Source organism: Nilaparvata lugens, chromosome X (genome assembly GCF_014356525.2).
Source record: "Nilaparvata lugens isolate BPH chromosome X, ASM1435652v1, whole genome shotgun sequence".
In the NCBI taxonomy this organism is placed as follows: domain Eukaryota; kingdom Metazoa; phylum Arthropoda; class Insecta; order Hemiptera; family Delphacidae; genus Nilaparvata; species Nilaparvata lugens.
In genome coordinates this window covers 90,728,561-90,748,599 of record NC_052518.1, presented here as the reverse complement: position 1 = coordinate 90,748,599, position 20,039 = coordinate 90,728,561, and the positions used below count along the sequence as shown (strand labels likewise).

At 32.0% G+C, this 20,039-nt stretch overlaps 1 protein-coding gene across 1 annotated transcript in view; it reads left to right on the top strand.

Annotated features, from left to right (window-relative positions):
• LOC111043958 (twitchin) overlaps nucleotides 1-17,232 on the top strand; it is a 226,797-nt gene extending 209,565 nt beyond the window's left edge. Inside the window, 10 exon segments of the mRNA XM_039442103.1 lie at nucleotides 324-614; nucleotides 1,623-1,822; nucleotides 2,759-2,936; nucleotides 4,870-5,085; nucleotides 8,254-8,522; nucleotides 9,517-9,673; nucleotides 11,362-11,493; nucleotides 12,170-12,367; nucleotides 15,552-15,665; nucleotides 16,997-17,232. Coding sequence (XP_039298037.1) covers nucleotides 324-614; nucleotides 1,623-1,822; nucleotides 2,759-2,936; nucleotides 4,870-5,085; nucleotides 8,254-8,522; nucleotides 9,517-9,673; nucleotides 11,362-11,493; nucleotides 12,170-12,367; nucleotides 15,552-15,665; nucleotides 16,997-17,217 — 1,976 coding nt within the window. The 3' untranslated portion in view covers nucleotides 17,218-17,232.
• The last annotated feature ends 2,807 nt before the right edge of the window (nucleotides 17,233-20,039 follow it).

Genomic DNA, 20,039 nt, shown 5'->3' with positions numbered 1-20,039 from the left:
TATTTATAGGATGCAATGGCCAGCATAATTTTCTAGTATAAATAATTGAAACCAATACTAAAATGATAATATTCAAATAATTGAGCATTCAAATAGCCTAATTAAATACTTAATCAGTGGAATAAAGTTTGATAAAGGTTTCTGGGAAACCTTTGTTTGAATTTCGTTCAAAGAAGATAAAACTACTGGAAAAATTGTATCTAAATAATGTTATGATTACATTGAATGGAGTCAATAAATGTAAAATTGAATTTGCCATAGTGATATTTGTAGCTTTGTTGATATCTACTTTGTTAATGATTTAATCTATATTGTGTTTGTAGATCGTAGACAAGCCGCGCCGAGATTCGTTATCAAGCCTACTTCAGCATTCGCTTACGAAGGCCAGAGCGTCAAGTTCTATTGTAGGGTTATCGCAATTGCAACACCCACGTTATCGTGGTACCATAACAACCAGGAGTTGAGACAGAGTGTGAAATTCATGAAGCGCTATGCCCAGGACGATTACACCTTCGTAATAAACCGTGTCAAATGTGAGGACCGAGGAGAGTACATCATACGTGCGGAGAACCATTATGGATTCAGGGAAGAAGTGGTCTTCCTCAACGTTCAACGTGAGTAAACATTTACATTTTTCTATAATGATCAATTTATTTTATTGCAACACCAGTTTCCTAACCATTCCTTTAGTTTTTCTACATTTATCCAGGTAGTTTTATGTTCAAGTATGACTTCAAACTTCTAGCCATTTATCATTCTCCATCAGTCTATAGATTTCTATAGATTCATCTGTAGATTTCATCTAAGTCAATTCATCTATTTATTTATCTCGATAAACAGAACAAAATAGTTTATGAAGAAAAAATATTATACAGAAAATGTATGTAGATGAGGGATAATCATGCATATGATAAGATTTACAATAATATTAAGATTTTTGAAACGAAACTGATAGAATTGGAAAACAAAGCTGTAGAAAACTTGAGTGCTGGCAGTTAACACAGCGTATCAAATCGAAGAGAGAAAAAAACTGTGATAACGAAAATTATCATCAGTATTTAGAAAAACTCAAAGCAGAATAAATTTTATAATATAGAAACACTATTCATGAACTTTTATGTTTGTGTATTTACAGAATTACACTTTTAATGTAAGTCTGACTGGGAGTTGGAACCTCTAATTTAGTGGGAAATTTCTGATCTTCAGTAAAATTGAGTCTTGTTCTAGGGCTACTCTTATAATGTGTTTTCGCAAAATATTTTTTTTTATATTGCTCTTTAAATGAGTGTAAAAACGTCAATAACTCATACACCTACAATAATAAAACATGATTACTATCTATACATCTATGATAATGAAACAACGAGTGTGCATTTTCGAGTATGAAAATATACAATGTATTCATTCCAATCGAGGTGTTGGTGAACTAATATTTCTTTCTAGATATCTTATAGTGTTTTCTCACCACCTCTAACCAGTGTTGTTTAATCTCCTTCTCCTTATTCACAGTATTTATATGGTTTGCAATCATTTTCAAATCTAAAATTAGTGGTGGTTGTCCTGTGAGAAGGTAATGTATTTTATTTTGTCAGTATTAATGATTTTTGAAAATATTTTTGCAGCTCTACCTAAGGTACAGCCACCGGCCTACAAGCAACCAGAGGCTCAGCCGATCAGACGCAGAGAGCCACTGGCTTTCAGCTTCTGGATTGAAGAACGTGAAAGTGCGCCGTGCTTTACATTCCTTCTGCGACCTCGAGTCATGCAGTGTCGTCAAACTTGCAAACTGCTCTGTTGTTTGTCTGGAAAACCGTTCCCGACTGTAAGTCATCAATCAATCAATCAATTGTTTATTCAATCATCATTATAGGCCTAATCTTAAGGTTTTAACAGAAGGTCATAACATTACATTGTTGATGAAATTGTCAATATGAAAAGTAGTAAAGCTATCCAGTTATGTTAGAAAGCTCTGAGTTAAAATACTTAATTTATTTTCAATAAGTCAGAAACAATTTATCAGATAAGGAATATCAAGTATTCTAACAATCACTCGCTTAAGAAATACACATATTTTATTATAGAAAGCATTCCATTTTAGAGTGAAAATTTTTCTAATGATATTTGATAATTTGTTATTGATGATGAAGTTACCACTTACCAAAACTTTCTCGTAGCTGAAACATTTATAATTATTAATGAAATGTTCATAACTATAGTGAGGTCCAAGTTATAATAGCAGTGGAAAAAGATAGGAGAAGAACATTTCCGATCTTCGTCTTGTTAATGCCTTCTATAGGCGATAGCTTATAGAGGTTTATTGATGTAAACTGTTCATTCTCATTTAAAATAATCAATTTTATTCTATTAATCAAGAAATTATATTTTTCAATAATTTCATAATGAATTTTCATAATTAAGATGAAATATATTGTTAATTAATTATTAATTCTACATTGTTGTAAGACGATCTGGCAACAGAGAAAAGCGAGAAAGAGATAGCGCTATCCGCTTTGTTGAATGATAGACAAGGATAGCAATACCATTGCCAATCAAACACTGCCATTATAACGTGGACCTCACTTTATGTTATTAGATATTCTTTTATATGTTCTGTCAAGTTGTTATATGTTCATATGATCTACCTTGGTGTTTCAATTATTGTTATGAAGATAATTTACCTTGATCTACTTTGGTGTTTTAATAATTGTTATGAAGAGAGTTCTCTAGTTCTCTATAATTATTGAATTTGTGATTGCAGGTGAAATGGTTCAAGGGATCCAAGGAACTGAATAAGCACGAATACAACATGTCACACTCGGACGGTGTGGTCACCATGGAAATAGTCGATTGCAAACCAGAAGATTCAGGAAAATATCAATGTGTGGCGACCAATAAACACGGACAGGATGAGACTAGCTGTGTTGTGATTGTTGAAGGTATTTTCATTGAGATGATGACAAGTCAATCTGACATCATTCACTCGTATTTAGTGGGGAGGCTATTGTCCTAGTAAAGAATTGTATAGTATAATTTACTTGTTGAAGTCAAATCAAGTTTGAAGTTTAAACCTGGTTTAGTCAGGTTTGAACGAATGCGCCTGACTCTAGCCACTTTGACCATGAATCGTAAGTGCACACTGATATCACTCACAAGGAGTTTATACTATGATTCCAAAAATACATTCATGATATGAAATCGTTTTTGTGTTGGAGTGATGTACTGCACGCGGATGCAGTATGTTACTGCTTAGACAACACTCCATGACATTTATTCTTAGTCATTATTGAAACGAATCCCCCTATTATGTCAGATGATATATTGAGAACAAGCTTGAAGTTTCGGTAATCCATATAGAGAGAATAACTACCCTATTATCTCAGATGATAGATTGAGAACAAGCTTAAAGTTTCCGTAATCTATATAGAGAGAATAACTTCTTGAACAAAAAGCTCTGGAGTTGTTATCCAGACCCGCAGTGAAATTGCAAATATCAATTTCGTTGTGGAGTAGTTACATTTGCACAACTCCTGGAGGTGCTATTAGTAGGAGTAATTGTCAATCGCTCTTGTCCCATGGAGAGTGTAATCATGTGAATCATGTGTGTGATATTGCACTTTTCTATTGTAGGAATGTAGTTGTAATTGTAGGAATTCAACAGCAAACTGTTTTATACTTTTGTGCACCACATCAACGTAAACGTTTTTAACTGATACTTTTTTAGCTCCAATTTTCTCTGATTGACAAATTAAGAGTCTAGGTAGATGATTTTTGAAACCATTTTTATTATCGTATTCAGATCAATCTATGAGAAAATATACCTCTATCAAGTAGTTATAACAAGGGTTATGTCGATATGAGATATATAAAATCGGGGAGCTCACAATATTCATATTGTCCGTTGACTATCTTGTAAATATTGTTAACTTGTTATCAGTAACTTGATTTCACAAACGCGGCTAAATTTCGATTACCGGATCGTGATATACTTATTTCACTATTATGCGAAAACATAATTATGTGAATGGCACATTATTATTTCAAAAAGGTTGATAATTTATAAGTATCATCATACTTGATGGCTCTATCAGTTCACAAGTAAATTTAACGTTGAGCTGTTTACCAAATCCTATTTCTCATAAGTTGAGCCATAAATCTTTCAACTTATCGTAGATATTTGGCGTAATAATATAATGCTTATACATAATCTTCCAGCATGTATGTAGTTGTAAACGTCTTCAGAATGAGACAGCATTATTGTGATGGTTGCAATAGTGACAATAGCATTATTGTCTGGATCTGATTTCTTTTCTTAAATTGAAATTCACTTACGTTTCAAAATTTCTATCCAGACATGGGAATTACTTCCAAAATGGTAATTACCCTTTATTAGATGCAAGATGGTTGTTTATTTCACTATCGTTGCAAATTTTTATAATTTATCATGTAGAATTATTGTATCATGCTTGATGGATAAAATTTTGTAATAATTATTCAAGCTTATAATAATTTGGGTTGCTTCTTTGCAGCTTGAAATATGATATAAAACTGATTTGCTCTCATTTTAATTATTTTTCATAACTTGAGTCCTTATACTAAGTAGTGCTTGTATTTCTATATTATTCCGAGCTCTTGTAGTGCTTTGCATTGTTTTTATATAATTTGAGCTCTCAAACGTTGTACGTCTTGATGCTTTTGTATCGTAATGTACTATTATTTCATACCATAAACTTGGTAGTGCTTTTGTATTGTATTCTATCTCTTGTAGTGCACCGTACTTCTCTTTTTCAAGTATTGTTTTCTTAATTTAATTATATTTCTTCTTCATCTTTTGCTTACTATCCTTTCTTGTTGTTTGTTCTTTTACTCTAGGATTTGGTGAGACTGAGGAGCAAGCCACATTGGCTCATAATTACATGTATTCTGGAGGTAATAAAAATTCCTTTTTAAAATCATTATTCCTCATCAGACAAGACATTCATTTGTGGATGAAGTCATACATCGAATCGTTTATTCCATTCCATTTAATTTTTATTCCTTTCTTCAAACACTCATTTACAAGTTTTATTCATCCAACTCCATACTATTAAAATTTAAAGCATGATATGCATTACACTGTATCACTGTAAAACAATACACTGTATTCGTTGAGAGATTAATGCAAAGAAATTGAAACATTGTCAATTAAAAGATTTCATGTAATTTTCTACCGATTATTACCTAAACATTAATTTATATTTTATAAAGTTTTCATGGAATTGATATTAATTAGTTGGATATCAGCTCAGCATCCCTGATAACTGATAGATTTCAGACCAAAATTTAATAATACTTCCCTTGATATTGAGGTCTATACGAAATTCCTCAAGCTCTTTCGACTCCTGTTTAAAATGAGTGTTCTCTATATTCCCCTGGAATACATTGAATTCCGGATTCTAATATGTGAAAAAATATTAATCAATGGTAAAAATATATTATTACTTTCAAAGTAAAAACTTTGAATAATTCTTCTTTCTTCTTAGATCTGTACCTACTATTTATCTTTCTAATACTTCCTACTAGTTTAATACACACAGCCAAAGCGCTCTTACCACACAACATAATACAATGCTCTGTCATAGCACACGTTTCTCATTGCATAACCATTCGACACCATCGCATTCTATAACAGCAACCATAGCTTCACTACATATTTCATCTATTTTACATTGGCATGCTCTACAAGTAATTTTAAGCTTGCTACAGCAGTATTTAATTTGCGAAAAAGTGGTCTCAATGTTGTTTGGGTATGCATCCTAAAAATAGATGAAAAATGAAAACTTTCCATGAAAATAATGAAAGTAATTGCTATTTGTGTATTGTACATTCAACTTGGCAATGTGTACAAAGTGCACATTGTATACATACAGAGAATACACACATTTGGAACGTACTGCATTTGGAACTGGGTATTGACAAGTTATTTGCAACACCCTATACATATTGGTAGTTTTTAATTGATTCTATTTTCAATAATTAACTCATTACTTTCTTATCATTCGAACTCCTTCACTTTTTTCATAAGTTCATGTACTTTCCAATTCAATTATTGTGAAATAATCGTATGAATTTCCATTGAATGTCCACCATGTGCGTTGTCTTTGTCTGTAAATTTCGTCCAAGATCTAACAAATTATAATTGGATTGTATGATCAATTCGTTCGTTTGAAATATCAATTCCTCTCGGTAATTGAATATTCTATCGTAATTGAAGATTCTATCTCAACTCATCAAATACCATCAAAATGAGTAAAATATTGAAGATTTTTCTTTGATATGGTCATCTATTATTGATATACTATCATTTATAAATTATTATTTGTATTTGTGTTATGTCATCTGAGACTTGTCAGGAAGACAACGAATGTTATTCAATGATCATTATATGTTTTGAATGGATGGATATTTCAATAAATGATTAGTCTTATTACTTCTCCGTGATTAATATTACAGTTTTCTTAAATAGGAATATTTGTTAGCATTGTCATTCTACAAGGGTTTACTGATCTGGCTGTCTGAATGTTTCACGACTGTTCCTTATTGATATCTGATTTCCATGTACTCGTCATATACAGAGTCAGGCATATGTATGACAACAGCATATTATTTCTATTACAAGGATGATTTGACAATAGGTCTGATTTTGGATCTTGTTTGAATTGAAAAAAAACTTTTCAGTGGATTCAAAATTTGGACCGCCATCAATGAGCAGGTGGTCATGTGATACAGAATTTAAAAAAATGAATGTCGCAAACCGCACATCGACATCTCAAACCGTTCCAAAGATATTCACATTTAAAGCTACCAATAAATCATACAAAAATGAAATAAATGAGTACATTAAAAATCTAAAAATAATGCAACTTTTAAATTTTACTTTTTTGAGTGTTAGTGAATACTTATAGTGGCATTAATTGTATTCACATATTTAACACTTTAAACAGTAAAGTTTGATCTGCTAGATTCTTATGTACTTATTAATTGCATTTTTGTATTATTTATTAGTATCTTTAAATGTGAATATCCTCGAAATGGTTTTTACTATCCATATTCTCTTGTATCACATTACCACTTCCCATTTGAAAAATGAAGTTGGATTCAAAATGACGAATCATAATTTTGAAGCCACAGAAAATTAGGGGTTTCAATTAAAATAGGATCCCTAATCAAACCTATATAATTATCCTTGTAACTGAAATACATATTCCCATACATATGCCTCACTCTGTATAATATTCAAACGTACTCGCACTGTCGCACTTGATTGTGTAATTTATTTATTTATATCTAATTGCTCATTTATTTGTCCAAATCATTCGATGACGGTTCCGCAATACTCTCAACTGGAGATCATCAATCTCACATTATTCCCACATATCAGAGACAGTGAAAGTGACCGGCATTGTGGAAATGTAATTTCCATAAGCTCTGATTGGACTATTCAGCACGGCCGAGCGAGTATGAATAATCCCATTAGAACCTATGTAATTTATATTCTCACACTGTACCGGTCACTGGGGATCCAGCTTAATACTGTTATGTTGACCGTAATGAACCTGTATCAGCTATTTTGATGGTTTCTAAGTGCATCACCAAATGTTCTTATGCTTTTAGCGGTTATTTATGATATTACAATGTAGATCTTCACGAATTTGAGATTATTGAACTTCAGTAGATCTCCAGAAAGCTTATGGAAAATACAATTTTCGTGTTTTCAATTTTTTTCCGGCAAGGATAGCCGAGCTGACTAAGGCGTTGCACCTTTGAGTCTGCTAGTGCTACCTGGTTGCGGGTTCGAATCCTGCCGAATCCCATCGAAAAGGCATGGACGTTTGATCATCTCATAAATCACCCTCGCACTTCCCATTACCCACGCACAAGCAGAAAAGCTCATGCGGGCATCATCCGCCATAAAAAAATTGTTTTTGCTTGTCATTGTTTTGAGCAAGTATAATAGGCAGAGACGAATAATACAAGTAACTGTATCTTTTCTCCATGGTATAGACTACTATTTAATTGTTTTCGATAATAATATGAATCTCTCACACAGGATAAATACCCTTCAGTTTTGATATGTGTGATTTCAAAGCAATACAGAAATCGAATCTCATCGCTGATTTGAAGACACGCTGGAGAAAGATCCTGCAGTTGTGATTCCTGTGAGATAATACTTGATAATAATAAAATGGTAATAATAACCTGAATGATTTCGACAAGTAATATTTATTTTGCAGACAAGTGGAGGTGCCGATAAGAAGCCGAAGAAGTATGGAATGAACAAATCGTCTTACGATGCATCGAGTCCTTCCAGATCTAGAAGTGCCACCAAAGAGTTGGTACTTCCGCCAGATGACTCCATGTGTCCCCCGGAGATCACCAACAAACTACCTCTCACCATTATTGTCAATGACGGCGAGTCATTAGACTTGAGCTGTACTATCAGAGGAGATCCAGAACCTCGTGTCACGTGGCTCAAGAATGGACAAGTTAGTTTTATTTCTTGCAATTTATTTCTATCCATGTATCTTATCCCAAATACATTGGGTTCCATCAACTTTATTTTTCGTACTACTTTAATCAAATTTTCATTGTTGACATCAGATTGGAAAGGATTCTTCCTAAAATAAGTATTCACAAATTCGCATATCACTGTAATTAAATTTCCATTGTTGTCATCAGATCGGAAAGGCTAAGCTAAATGATGAGCTGACTCATGAATTTGAATTTTTCATATCTCTCTAAAGCCGCAAACATTCAACAAATACTAATAACAATGCAAATATGAGATAAGCCTATTGGTTGGCTGGTAGAAAATCATCCTATTAAAAAGCCATCAATATAACAATATTTTTTGAAAGCATGGTATTAACGTGATAATAACAGTAACTTAATAAAACAATATTGTAACTTGAAGTATCCTTTATTATTTAAAATATTACAACGACTAGTTTTGACCATAACTTGGTCATTTTAGGGCATGTTATTACACAGAGTTGTACGTTCCATAGCAGATAGGACAAAACACAATCAAAATGTAGAGTTAAATATAATTTCTAGACGATAAACAGTGAGAAAATTTGTATTGGAAGTTTATAAGAATACTGGATACTATAATATATTACCTGGGGAAAATTACCTAAGTTATGGTCGAAACTAGTAGTTGTAATATTTTAAATAATAAAGGGTACTTCAAGTTTCAATATTGTTTTTTTAATTTGTAAAAGTAGCCCATTCAAGTGAAGTGTTTTTATAATAGTAACTTCATTATATCATTTTTATTATTCCATTTTACAACTATCATACCATATTCACTTGTTTGCTGTAAGGGTATTTTCCAACTAGGATAATCCAAACTCCCCATTGATTGTATTATCTCAATTGTTCATGAATTTCCAGTAATTTCAATGCTTAATAGTTCTATTTATGACTTTTATTCGATATCTCTCCACAATTTAAAAAAATGTCTCATATTTCAAACAGGTTCTCACCTCATCGAACGTAGTTGATCTCAAATACAGAAACGGAATTGCATCTTTGAGGATAACTGAAATCTATCCCGAAGACGAGGGAGAATACATTTGTAGAGCATCCAATTCTCTCGGGCAGACCGAAACCAAATGTATTCTAACTGTCAAAAGTAAGTACCTGTTACTGATTAAAGTTAATTATTTTCATAATTATTAACTTGCAGTGGTGTTTTTTACTTGAGATAACTTACTCAGAATGAAGGTAGGCCTGATTCAAATGGTATTTCCAAAGTCAAGTGTGAGTCCAGTTTGAACTTCTCCAGTTCTATAATAAATAGAAGTTCAAACTGGACTTACACTTGACTGTAGAAATACCATTTGAATAAATATTTCTATAATAAATATGATTGTAGAATATGCAATAATAGTATAATTTCCTTGAATGTGAATCTATCACATTCTTAATCAACAATATAAGTATTAAAAATTACACCTTTCGTCAAAAATATGGCAAAGATAAAAATTACATTATTTCAAAAACTACCAAAAAAAATGGTCAAAATAATTATTTTTCTTACTTTTGAATATGTAAATGCTTGTGCAGTGGAACAAGTTCAACCATTTTAATTACACATGCCACAAAGATGTGACATCTTGCAATCATCTTCATCATCAAAAATTAAACTAGTCGAATGTAATTCCTTTTCACATATCCACCATATACTTTCTAGAACTTGAGCCTCGATTCAGCGCTGCAACATGACTAGAGATCGAATGACTGGAACTTGTAATAATGGATATAATCTATAATTGTAATAATATAATTGTTATAATAATTGTAATAATCTATTTTCCTCTCAAATTCTAACTTCCTTATAAATAAATATAGAAATATTATGTTTCTTGATTTGGATCCAGCACCCCCAAAAACAATGTGCGCTAGTCAGATTTCCGAAAATACCCAAAAATAAGTGAGTTTTGGTCACTTTTATATATTTATATATGCTCAAGGTATCTAGAGCAATGTCTCACGTTAGTGCCATTAGCGTTTACTTTGACGTTGCACCCACTTTCATGCATTTTGCGCCGAAATGGTAACAATAGACGACAAAGTTGTAAAATTCGCTCACTTCGTCGTTTTGTTGTGATATTGAAAATTGCCAGAATGGAACTAGGCTTTACTACTACAGTCGATGCAAACCTCAGTGCCGGTTGCACAACAACCGGTTAAATTTTAACCTTGATTAATTCTACGAGAACCAGAGCCGCTTTTTCAAAAAAATCACGGTTAAAATTTGACCGGCTTTTGTGCAACCGGGCCTTAGTTTGCAGCACGGGGCTTTATGGCCAATGCTATTTCAATATAACAATAGGAGCACTCTGTTGCCGTTTTTATGCTAATTCTATCAAAAAGGCCTACGCTGTATTTTTCGCTCTTTCTTACCCTCTTCCACGCACAGGCTTTGCCTTTGTGGAGAGTTTTCATGAAGTTTATTAAAAAAATATTGTATTTTCTGTAACTAAGATATATAGCAATTAGATTTAGTTATTATGATTAATTATTTAAGTTCAACTGTAAGTTGTATTTATGATCATTTGGTTGCAGAAGATGTAGCGTTGTTATATGATTTGAATTTTTGTACCCTGTTATCATGGATAATGAAAACCAATTTGATTTGATTTTATTTACACAATTAACTCACAGATCTGGCAGCACACTACTCCATAAGAGCAATGTTGCAAACTAAGGTTTGCACGACTAAAGAATGTTTTTTCTTTCCGCTTCTACCTCAATTTTTATTCTGAAGCTCACCTGTGATTACTCTGTGCTCCTCCTGATTAAAATGTTTTTTTCTAGTTCCTCCAAGCAGTAAAATGCAGACTCAAGTGTCAAGCGATGGGCCCGATGTGGCTCCAAGAATAGTCAGCCACTTGACATCCCAATTCGTAAAGGATGGTGACCCAGTAGTACTGGCTGTTCGAATCATAGGTACTGTTGTATTCCTTCTAACTCACCTTCCTTTCATATTCATTATAAACTTATTTGATTTGTTTAAATTTCAATTATTGCTATAATCAACAAAAAACAGTTTTCATCAATTATTCTTAACATGATGATGATTCCTACATATTGTGTTAGAATTTTTAATTTTCACCTCAAAATTTCTGATTTGCGCTTAAGATATTCTTAAGGGATGGTAAAAATGTCAGATGGGATGGAAATTTAATCGGTTGTTGAAGGGGGTAGCATGATTTAATAACTTCACTACACTGATTATTTTATTCAGCTCCAAGAAAATGCTCAGTGATATTGATATAATATCATCCGAACTTAGTTGACGTGTGATTTTTTCAATTGATGGCATCATATAATGACATTGAAGCTATAATCTCATGAATCGAACATTTCTTCCCTAACTTACTAAAATGAAGAATATCCAAGTTTTTTCGTCTTCGTCAAGAAGTTGTTCGCAATTACTCAATACAGATCAAATATGTAACTAACTGTAGGCTACTTTTTCCATTCATTATAATGTGGAGACCCACGAGTGTACTATACAAACTTTATAATTCATTAATCTTCTCGAATTATCATTCATTAACTTGATCAATCTCAATCTCAGATACAGACATTGTAATATAAACTTCATTTTTCAAATTAACAGGTGCTCAAAAGTTCGATGTAGTCTGGCTGCACAACAACAAAGAAATAAAGCCAAGCAAAGACTTCCAATACACCAGCGAAGCCAACATATATAAACTCAATATAGTCGAAATTTTCCCTGAAGACTCTGGCATTTACACTTGTGAAGCCTTTAACGATGTTGGAGAATCGTTCAGTTCATGTTCACTCACTGTCTTAGGTAAGTTGAAATTGAAATTGAAATTGAATTGAAGTTGGATTGTTGAATTGAAATGAAGTTGAATTCCTACTTCAATATTCCCTTCTTAAAACATCCAACGATCTTTTTCCAAAATACCGTCTATTTTATTGAATTGGCATTTTAAATTAAAGTTATTAAGTTTTTCAATACAATGCAATTGAAAAAACGTTTATTTGAATAAATGTAGCTAACCTCAAAGAAGGTGCTCGACAAGAATGTACAAACAGGTTAACATATACATTCTGAAATAACTGGAAATAAATTGTAATATTTATTCAAGTGAACAAAACATTCACTCAACTAAGTAATATTTCTATTATGACGTTTACAAACTAAATAACTGTCGATTCAGCTCAAAAGCAACTTGAAATAATGTATTCAATCAACCTTGACATGTATTCATTAGTAATCGAAACTTGAATGACTTAAAATGAAACTACATATTATTTTTTTAGTTATTTCAAGTGAACAGGTTTTTCATATTTAAATTTAAACTATCCATGCCAGCGCAGATTGGTTTTCTTTTATTTGCTGAGGGTGACTGCTGGTGGTGAGCTTCAGACTTGAGTGTGGCAACTACAACTTTAGGCTGGCTTCGAACCTTCGACAAGTGATTTTTGTAACTCATCTATAATATTATAAAGGAAATAATTGGCTCATACATGTAAGGGGTACGAAATACATGTTTGACGCATCATCGCGTCTGAACTACTCAGCTGATTAACTTGGAATTTCGCATAACGATTATTATTTACCGAGGATGGTTATAGGCTTATTTTAATTGTTGTTAATCAATTGTCTGAACTACTCAGCTGATTAACTTGGAATTTTGCATAACGATTATTATTTACCGAGGATGGTTATAGGCTTATTTTCATTGTTGTTAATCAATCGTCTGAACTATTTACCGAGGATGGTTATAGGCTTAATTCCATTGTTGTTAATCAACCAATTACTATTTTAATAATTGAAACAAATTTATTCAATTTGTGATTCAAAGTTCACTTAAAATAAAAGTCCAATCGAATAGTTTTTCTATTGTGAATTATTACAGTTGGTAACACTTTCAATATTAGCATGGAACTATAAAAGTAAAGAAAACTATAAAAGTAAATTCAATCCATTCGTGCTTTGAACAGACCAATGCGAAGCAAGGGTTTCCTGCTAGTAAATGATATTTGCTCTTTACCTGCTAGTAATGAGTAGTCTGTTCTACAAGTGGTTACCCTTCCAAAGGGAGTAGCAGGCGCATGAATCTTAACTAACCGCTTCCCTAATATTTATGTACATTTTGCACAATCTCTAGTTAAAAAAATATTTCTAGCTCTTGCTGCTGCAAACATGTTGCAATAGTGCATGATTCATGGTTATTCAATTCTTTACGTGTTACATTCTCATCCAAGATTATGTGTTATCTTGGCAAAATATATTCGTTGTAGTTACATAAATACTCAAAGGAATATTATTCGGTAACCATTCGTCTAGAATCTAGGGAAATATTTCATACTGAAACCAGGTTTCGGCTACTTATAAGCGGAAATCAGCAATATATCATTCGCAAACATCAAAATTTTACAATAAATTCATAAAAATCATTTGTGATCTATGTATATTAAATAATAACTAGTTTTCATCTGCCTTCGAATTTGAATGCCCTTTTTGTGTAGATAATAGAAAACACTATTCCAAATCATTGTTGATAAACTCTTCTACTGTTAATTAAAGATAATGGAAATTATTATAATCGGTTCTGAGAACCGAGGTACGTTATAAATAAACATGTAGGCTGCTAGGTGCGAGAGTGAAGCAAGGCCGATTCACAATAGACACCTTTGTCATGAGCCGAACAGAATATCACAATTTTCGATTTAATGTAAATGTAATCTTTGTGAACTTGTCTAAATGAGTCAAACAATGAAAATCGAATCTGATTCATCAATTTTATATTCACACAAGCGCAAACTTTATGTTACTGTTGCCTCTCCTTTCTATAAATCGACTACATAGAGTATAGAATGTATACTAATGAATATAGAATTACATTCTATCCTCACTGATCGACTATAGATTTTTAGTTCATATATTCAGGGTTCCACACTGGGCCCTATCCTCTTTATTATATATGTAAATGATCTTCCTGCAGCAATTAGTTGTAAAAATGTAAAACCATTTATGTTTGCTGATGATTTAGCTGTTCAAATAAAGAATAGTCTTTATGGTGGCTTGCTTACAGTGAACGAGATAATTGAAGATTGGACAGCATCTAATTCATTGTGTCTTAATAAGGAGAAAACTCAACTCTTGGAATTTGGATTTAGATTACAACCTGACAATGCAAAATTTCTTGGTATAACAGTTAAAAGAAATTTAAAATGGGACTTACACATCAAAATATTATGTGGAAAACTGTCGAAGGGAATTTTTATGTTAAATAGATTGAAGTTCATTGTTGATAAGAGTGTTTTAATTTCAGTGTATTTTGCTTATCTTCATTCTCATCTGTATTATGGTGTGGTTGCCAAAAAAAAAATTATTTGTGTTATAAAAACGGGCAGTAAGGGTCATTGCTGACGTGAATAGTCGGTTTCATCGTGTAGATTTATTCAAAAAATTCAAAATTCTGACTGTACCAGCTATTTACATTCTTGAGTGTCTGATGTATGTAAGAACTAATTTAGAAAGTATTTCTGTAAATAGCAACGTTCACAACCATTACACTAGAAATTCTGAATTTCTCAGAGTTAACCAGTGCAATTATGCAAATACATTGAACTGCTTCAAGGAGTTTGGTATAAGAGCTTATAATAAGCTTCCTGAACATTTAAAAGAGCTAGGTGTGGATAATTTTAAGAGAGCCATAAAAACTATTTTAATTCAAATATGTCCATATAGGAAAGAGGAGTTTCTAATTTGAAGGTATTTTGTGTTGTTTGTATGCTTTTGAATTTTTTTTTCTTTGGATGTAAATACTTTGTTTTTATCATGTTTATTTTATGAAGATGTTATGCATTTTGTACAAATGTTTTCCGCAATAAAGAAATCTTGAATCTTGAATTATAGTATATATATTTTTAGTTTATAGATTGAGAGTTCTCATTTGTTTGGAATATTACAAACTTCATAGGAATTCTGTCAACATTTTATTGAATTTTTGATTTTACAGTTCCAAACGAAGAACCAAAAACGCCTTTCTTCAAAACATTCCCAAGATCTGCCACCGTTCAAGAAGGCGAGAGTGTATCTTTTGATTGTGAAATTGAGAAAGATCCAACTGAAGGTGAGAATGCAATTGTATTTACTCGATTCACCTGCAATTTTAGGGATTTTTAATGTTCTCGATTGTGTAGTGTTTTTGGCCAGGATAAGTTATGAAATCTGTTGATGATCTCAAATGTTTTATCAAAACTGTATTTCAATAACAAGATGCAATACTTATTGCTTTCAGCATGAAAAATATATTGAAATGAATGAATGAGAGTCTATTGAACCTGTAAAAGCTCCTTTTAATCTTGACAAAAAAGCTAGGTAGCCTAATATTAGTTCCAAAAAACTATAGTGCTGATAATAATATTTGTGGGAGCGGATGGATAAACTGTGACCTGTAGACTTCGAGTTAGTGGTGTTGATCTTGAGACTCGTGATTGAGGATTGAAATGTTGATTTGTTTGGTTAATTTCCAGTATTATTTTTCATAAACCACCAATAAAGATAGTGTAGTGTTTTTGAGAATGGTGATTTGTTTGGCTAATTTTTTTTCTTCAGTTCTAAAACCTTTAAATATTAATGTTTACCTCATAGTTCATAACATAATTTTCCAATAACAAAATCCATGTTTCATCAGTTCTTTTTTCCTAGTTTATAGGATTGTTATAAAATATTGAAGTGTAAAACAACAAGAATTCAGTCCAACGCCACTATATAACACGTTTTATGAACAGTAGTTTTAAGAATTGAGTTGATGTTGACACTTTTATCAACTAACTGAATCTGTACTACATATCTGATTTTTTGAGTAATTATTGGCTACCACCTATCACACCACCCTCTAGGTATCAATAGTTACAATTTATTCTTGATCGTGATAAAATCCGAGTAGTATATTGACACACAGAAATAATGGAATCATCTGACATTTGTGTGAATTTTACTGTATCGGAGTACCTACTCAACATTACAATCATAACTTGAAAATGTTATGTTATTGGCCATTTAATTTTTCCTGTTTGCTTTATCTAATAAAAAAATAATAAATACATAAATCAATCAAATCACTTTCTCAAGGATTGAAGGTTTTCCTATTACATGGATAACGATAGTTGGAAAACCCTTCAATCCTTTTTTTGCACCACTATTCTTTTATTTTGCTTTATTGTGATTGTTTTTGTTGGTCTGTTTTGCACGTATTCATTTGTTCATTTGTATTTATCTTGTATGTGTGTGTGTGTGTGTGTTAATAAGTAAATAAATAAAATTGAAAATCAGTTTGTAATATAGAAATAAAACTTTCAGTATTTCGTTAGGTATCCCAGTAATGGATGTGGTTAGAATAGAAGTAATAATTGATCTGTTTATGTACGGAATTAATTGGATTGTTTGTTTTTTTTTCAGTGACATGGCTCAAGGATGGTAAACCAATTGAAGACGACAGTACAAGATATCAGTTTGTACAGAATGGTAAACACTTCCAGTTCAAGATTCTCAGCAGTACTCTGAATGACATTGGCCAGTACCTGGCAAAGGCTTCTGATAAGAGCGGAGAGACATCAGCCTCATTTGCATTGAATGTCTTCTCAGTAAGTCATCTATACATTTCTTTTCAATTATGTTGAATTGCTTTTTATAGGTTGCTGTATGACGTAGTGAATAATTTTGTGGAAAGGGTTATTATCCATATTCCCTGCATTAAATTTAAATAATATTGTAGCCAAGATAATATGAATAGAAGAGGATAGAGGAGAATGACAAAAATATGAAGAGGAAGAATTGCGTTTAGATAATATCATGGAATAGATAAACTTATTAATTCAAATAATTTTAAAACATTAGTACCTATGTTTTCTATACTGATATGCTCACCTTACTGGACTGGAAAGCCTCTAGGAGAGAACAGAAGATGAATCTGCTCATAAAAAGCTTATCTTATACTTTTCTGTAGCTTCAAAATTTTGGTCCGCCCTCTTGGATCCGCCATATTGATTTCAACTTTTCCTAAATGGTTAGGTTGTCATGTGATACATGATCCAAAATATCAAGAGAAAATGAATGGTGAAAATCGTAAATCGATGTCTCAAACAGTTCCGAAGATATTCACATTTGAAATCAAATCATACAAAAATGAATTGAATGAGTACATTAAAAATCTGAAAGATCAAATTTTTCTGTTCAAAGTGTTGAATATGTGAGTAGATTTTACTAGAAGTGTTTACTAACACTTGAAAAAGTGAAATTTGATAGTTTGACGTGCCGTACTTATTTATCTCATTGTTGTATGATTTATTAGTATATTTGGATGTTAATATCTTTTAAATGGTTTCGTATATGGATGTGCACATTTCGCCATTTATTCTCTTTAAAAATTCAGCATCAAAATCATGAATGATGGATGAATCAAAGTGAATGGTGAAATCCGCAGATCGATATCTTGAACCGTTTTAAAAATATTCACATTAATAGATGATACCATTAAATCGGACAGAAATGGAATGAGTACATTAATTAACAATACGACAATTAATTTATTGTTTTTCTTCTGATAAATATTTGCATTATAAATGTATTTTTAATGAAAAATTAAATTATAAATCCTAGTTTAGGATTTCAGGGCACATATCGTTCGATTAAAAAAACAAACTATAAATTTGAATGTTGAATATTGAATATTGATCCATATGGAATAGTGAAGATAATGTTGAACGGCAAGAATTCAAATCCATTATGCTATTACGGGGCATAAATTACATTTATGATGAATTATAATTGTAGAGAATTACTATTGTCAGCTTCTCTTGGAAGGGAATGTAATTTCATGGGCTATTCCATTATTTAAAGAAGATTTGATTTTATCTCCCATAAGAGAACATCTATAAAAGATTGAAACCAGGAAAGTTTGCCGTCAAGCGAAATTAAATGTATTTCATGTAAAAAAATGAAATTATATGCATTTTTCATAATTGCATTTTGCTCTATATTACAATAAATTCCGATGATTCGGAATCCACCTAAAGCTTTAGGTCCACTCACCTCTCATCATCAACCATTTCATTACTCACGCACAACCCTAGAGCTCATGTGGGCATCATCCTCAACAACATAATGTGGGCATCATCATAGAATAGATTTCCTGATGACTATGTCTATTGCACTATGTGTTTAATGTCAATAAAGAATTCTGTTCTATTCTATCAACACAATTAACAATGTAACGAGGAATGTTAGTCCAATCAATTTAATACTGTACATTATGAAATATCGAATATTATATGACAATTTTTTCCTTCTGGGATTGGTTTAGGGCAAGGTAAATGGATAGAAGGCTAAAATAAGAAGATTTATCTGTTTAACTTGCGATCCCCAAAGTGAAAATTTTTCATATATTCGATATTTTATGAACTGATATAATTATCTGAGACTTTCTGTGCTGTGTGGGAATGAATTCAGTTAGAAGTTGATAACTTTATCTGATACTACGGAAAGCAGCAATCGTTTTATTATAAGTCAAGTGGCCAGACATAGAAGGTGGGAATAAATATTACATTGGTATTATTCAAATGCTCATAAGTACCGAAAATTCAAATCAGTTGATAGAGTTTTAATTTTTGTTTGATAATATTATTATACGGTGCCTATCAGAATTTATCTTGAGTTGGTAACGAATGATTTTCACAATATTATTGACATCAATAATTATTACAAATATTATTTTGATATACTTCAAAAAGTAAAAGTAATAAGATTTATTGACTGGTCACATGATATTTAATTATTTTTTGGTTTCCATAATCACATTAGTGTCTACCTTTTCTTTTATCTCCTCAAACTTGGGTGCAGGAACATGCTTTTTGGAATCGTTACTTACGCATGAAACAATTAGATGTTGTAGTTAGAATTGTGTCAATTATTTGTTGCAGTTGCACAATAGCTTGTAATGACAATCAACATTCAACATCACATGAATTAGGGCCGAAACATACGAGGCGTTTTTTCAGACGAGTCCGCACGGCACGATAGGACAGGAAGTTCTCCGATTGACTGCTCGGGTTGGCGTATCGAGAATCAGTCAATTGGAGAGGTTCCTTTCCTGTTGTGATATGTGTCGACTCGTCTGATAAAACCCCTCGTGTGTTTCAGCCCTCAGATGATGGTGAGTCGCTATCATTACACAGCAGTGTAATGGAAACTATAATAGGAAATGCACTATAATAGGAAAAGCCGAGGATTATGCAAGGCGCATCACATATACGCAAAGCACAACCTGCCGTTTAAATCACAAAAAATGATTATGAAAATAAATCCCTCTCCAACTTCAAATGCGAGTTTCCATAACATGAAACAGCGTGAAATGTAGTGCATCGACGCGTGCTAGATTCAAATTCAAATTCAAATTTTTATTTATTCAAGTAAGTTACAATACATTCTGGTTCATACACGAATC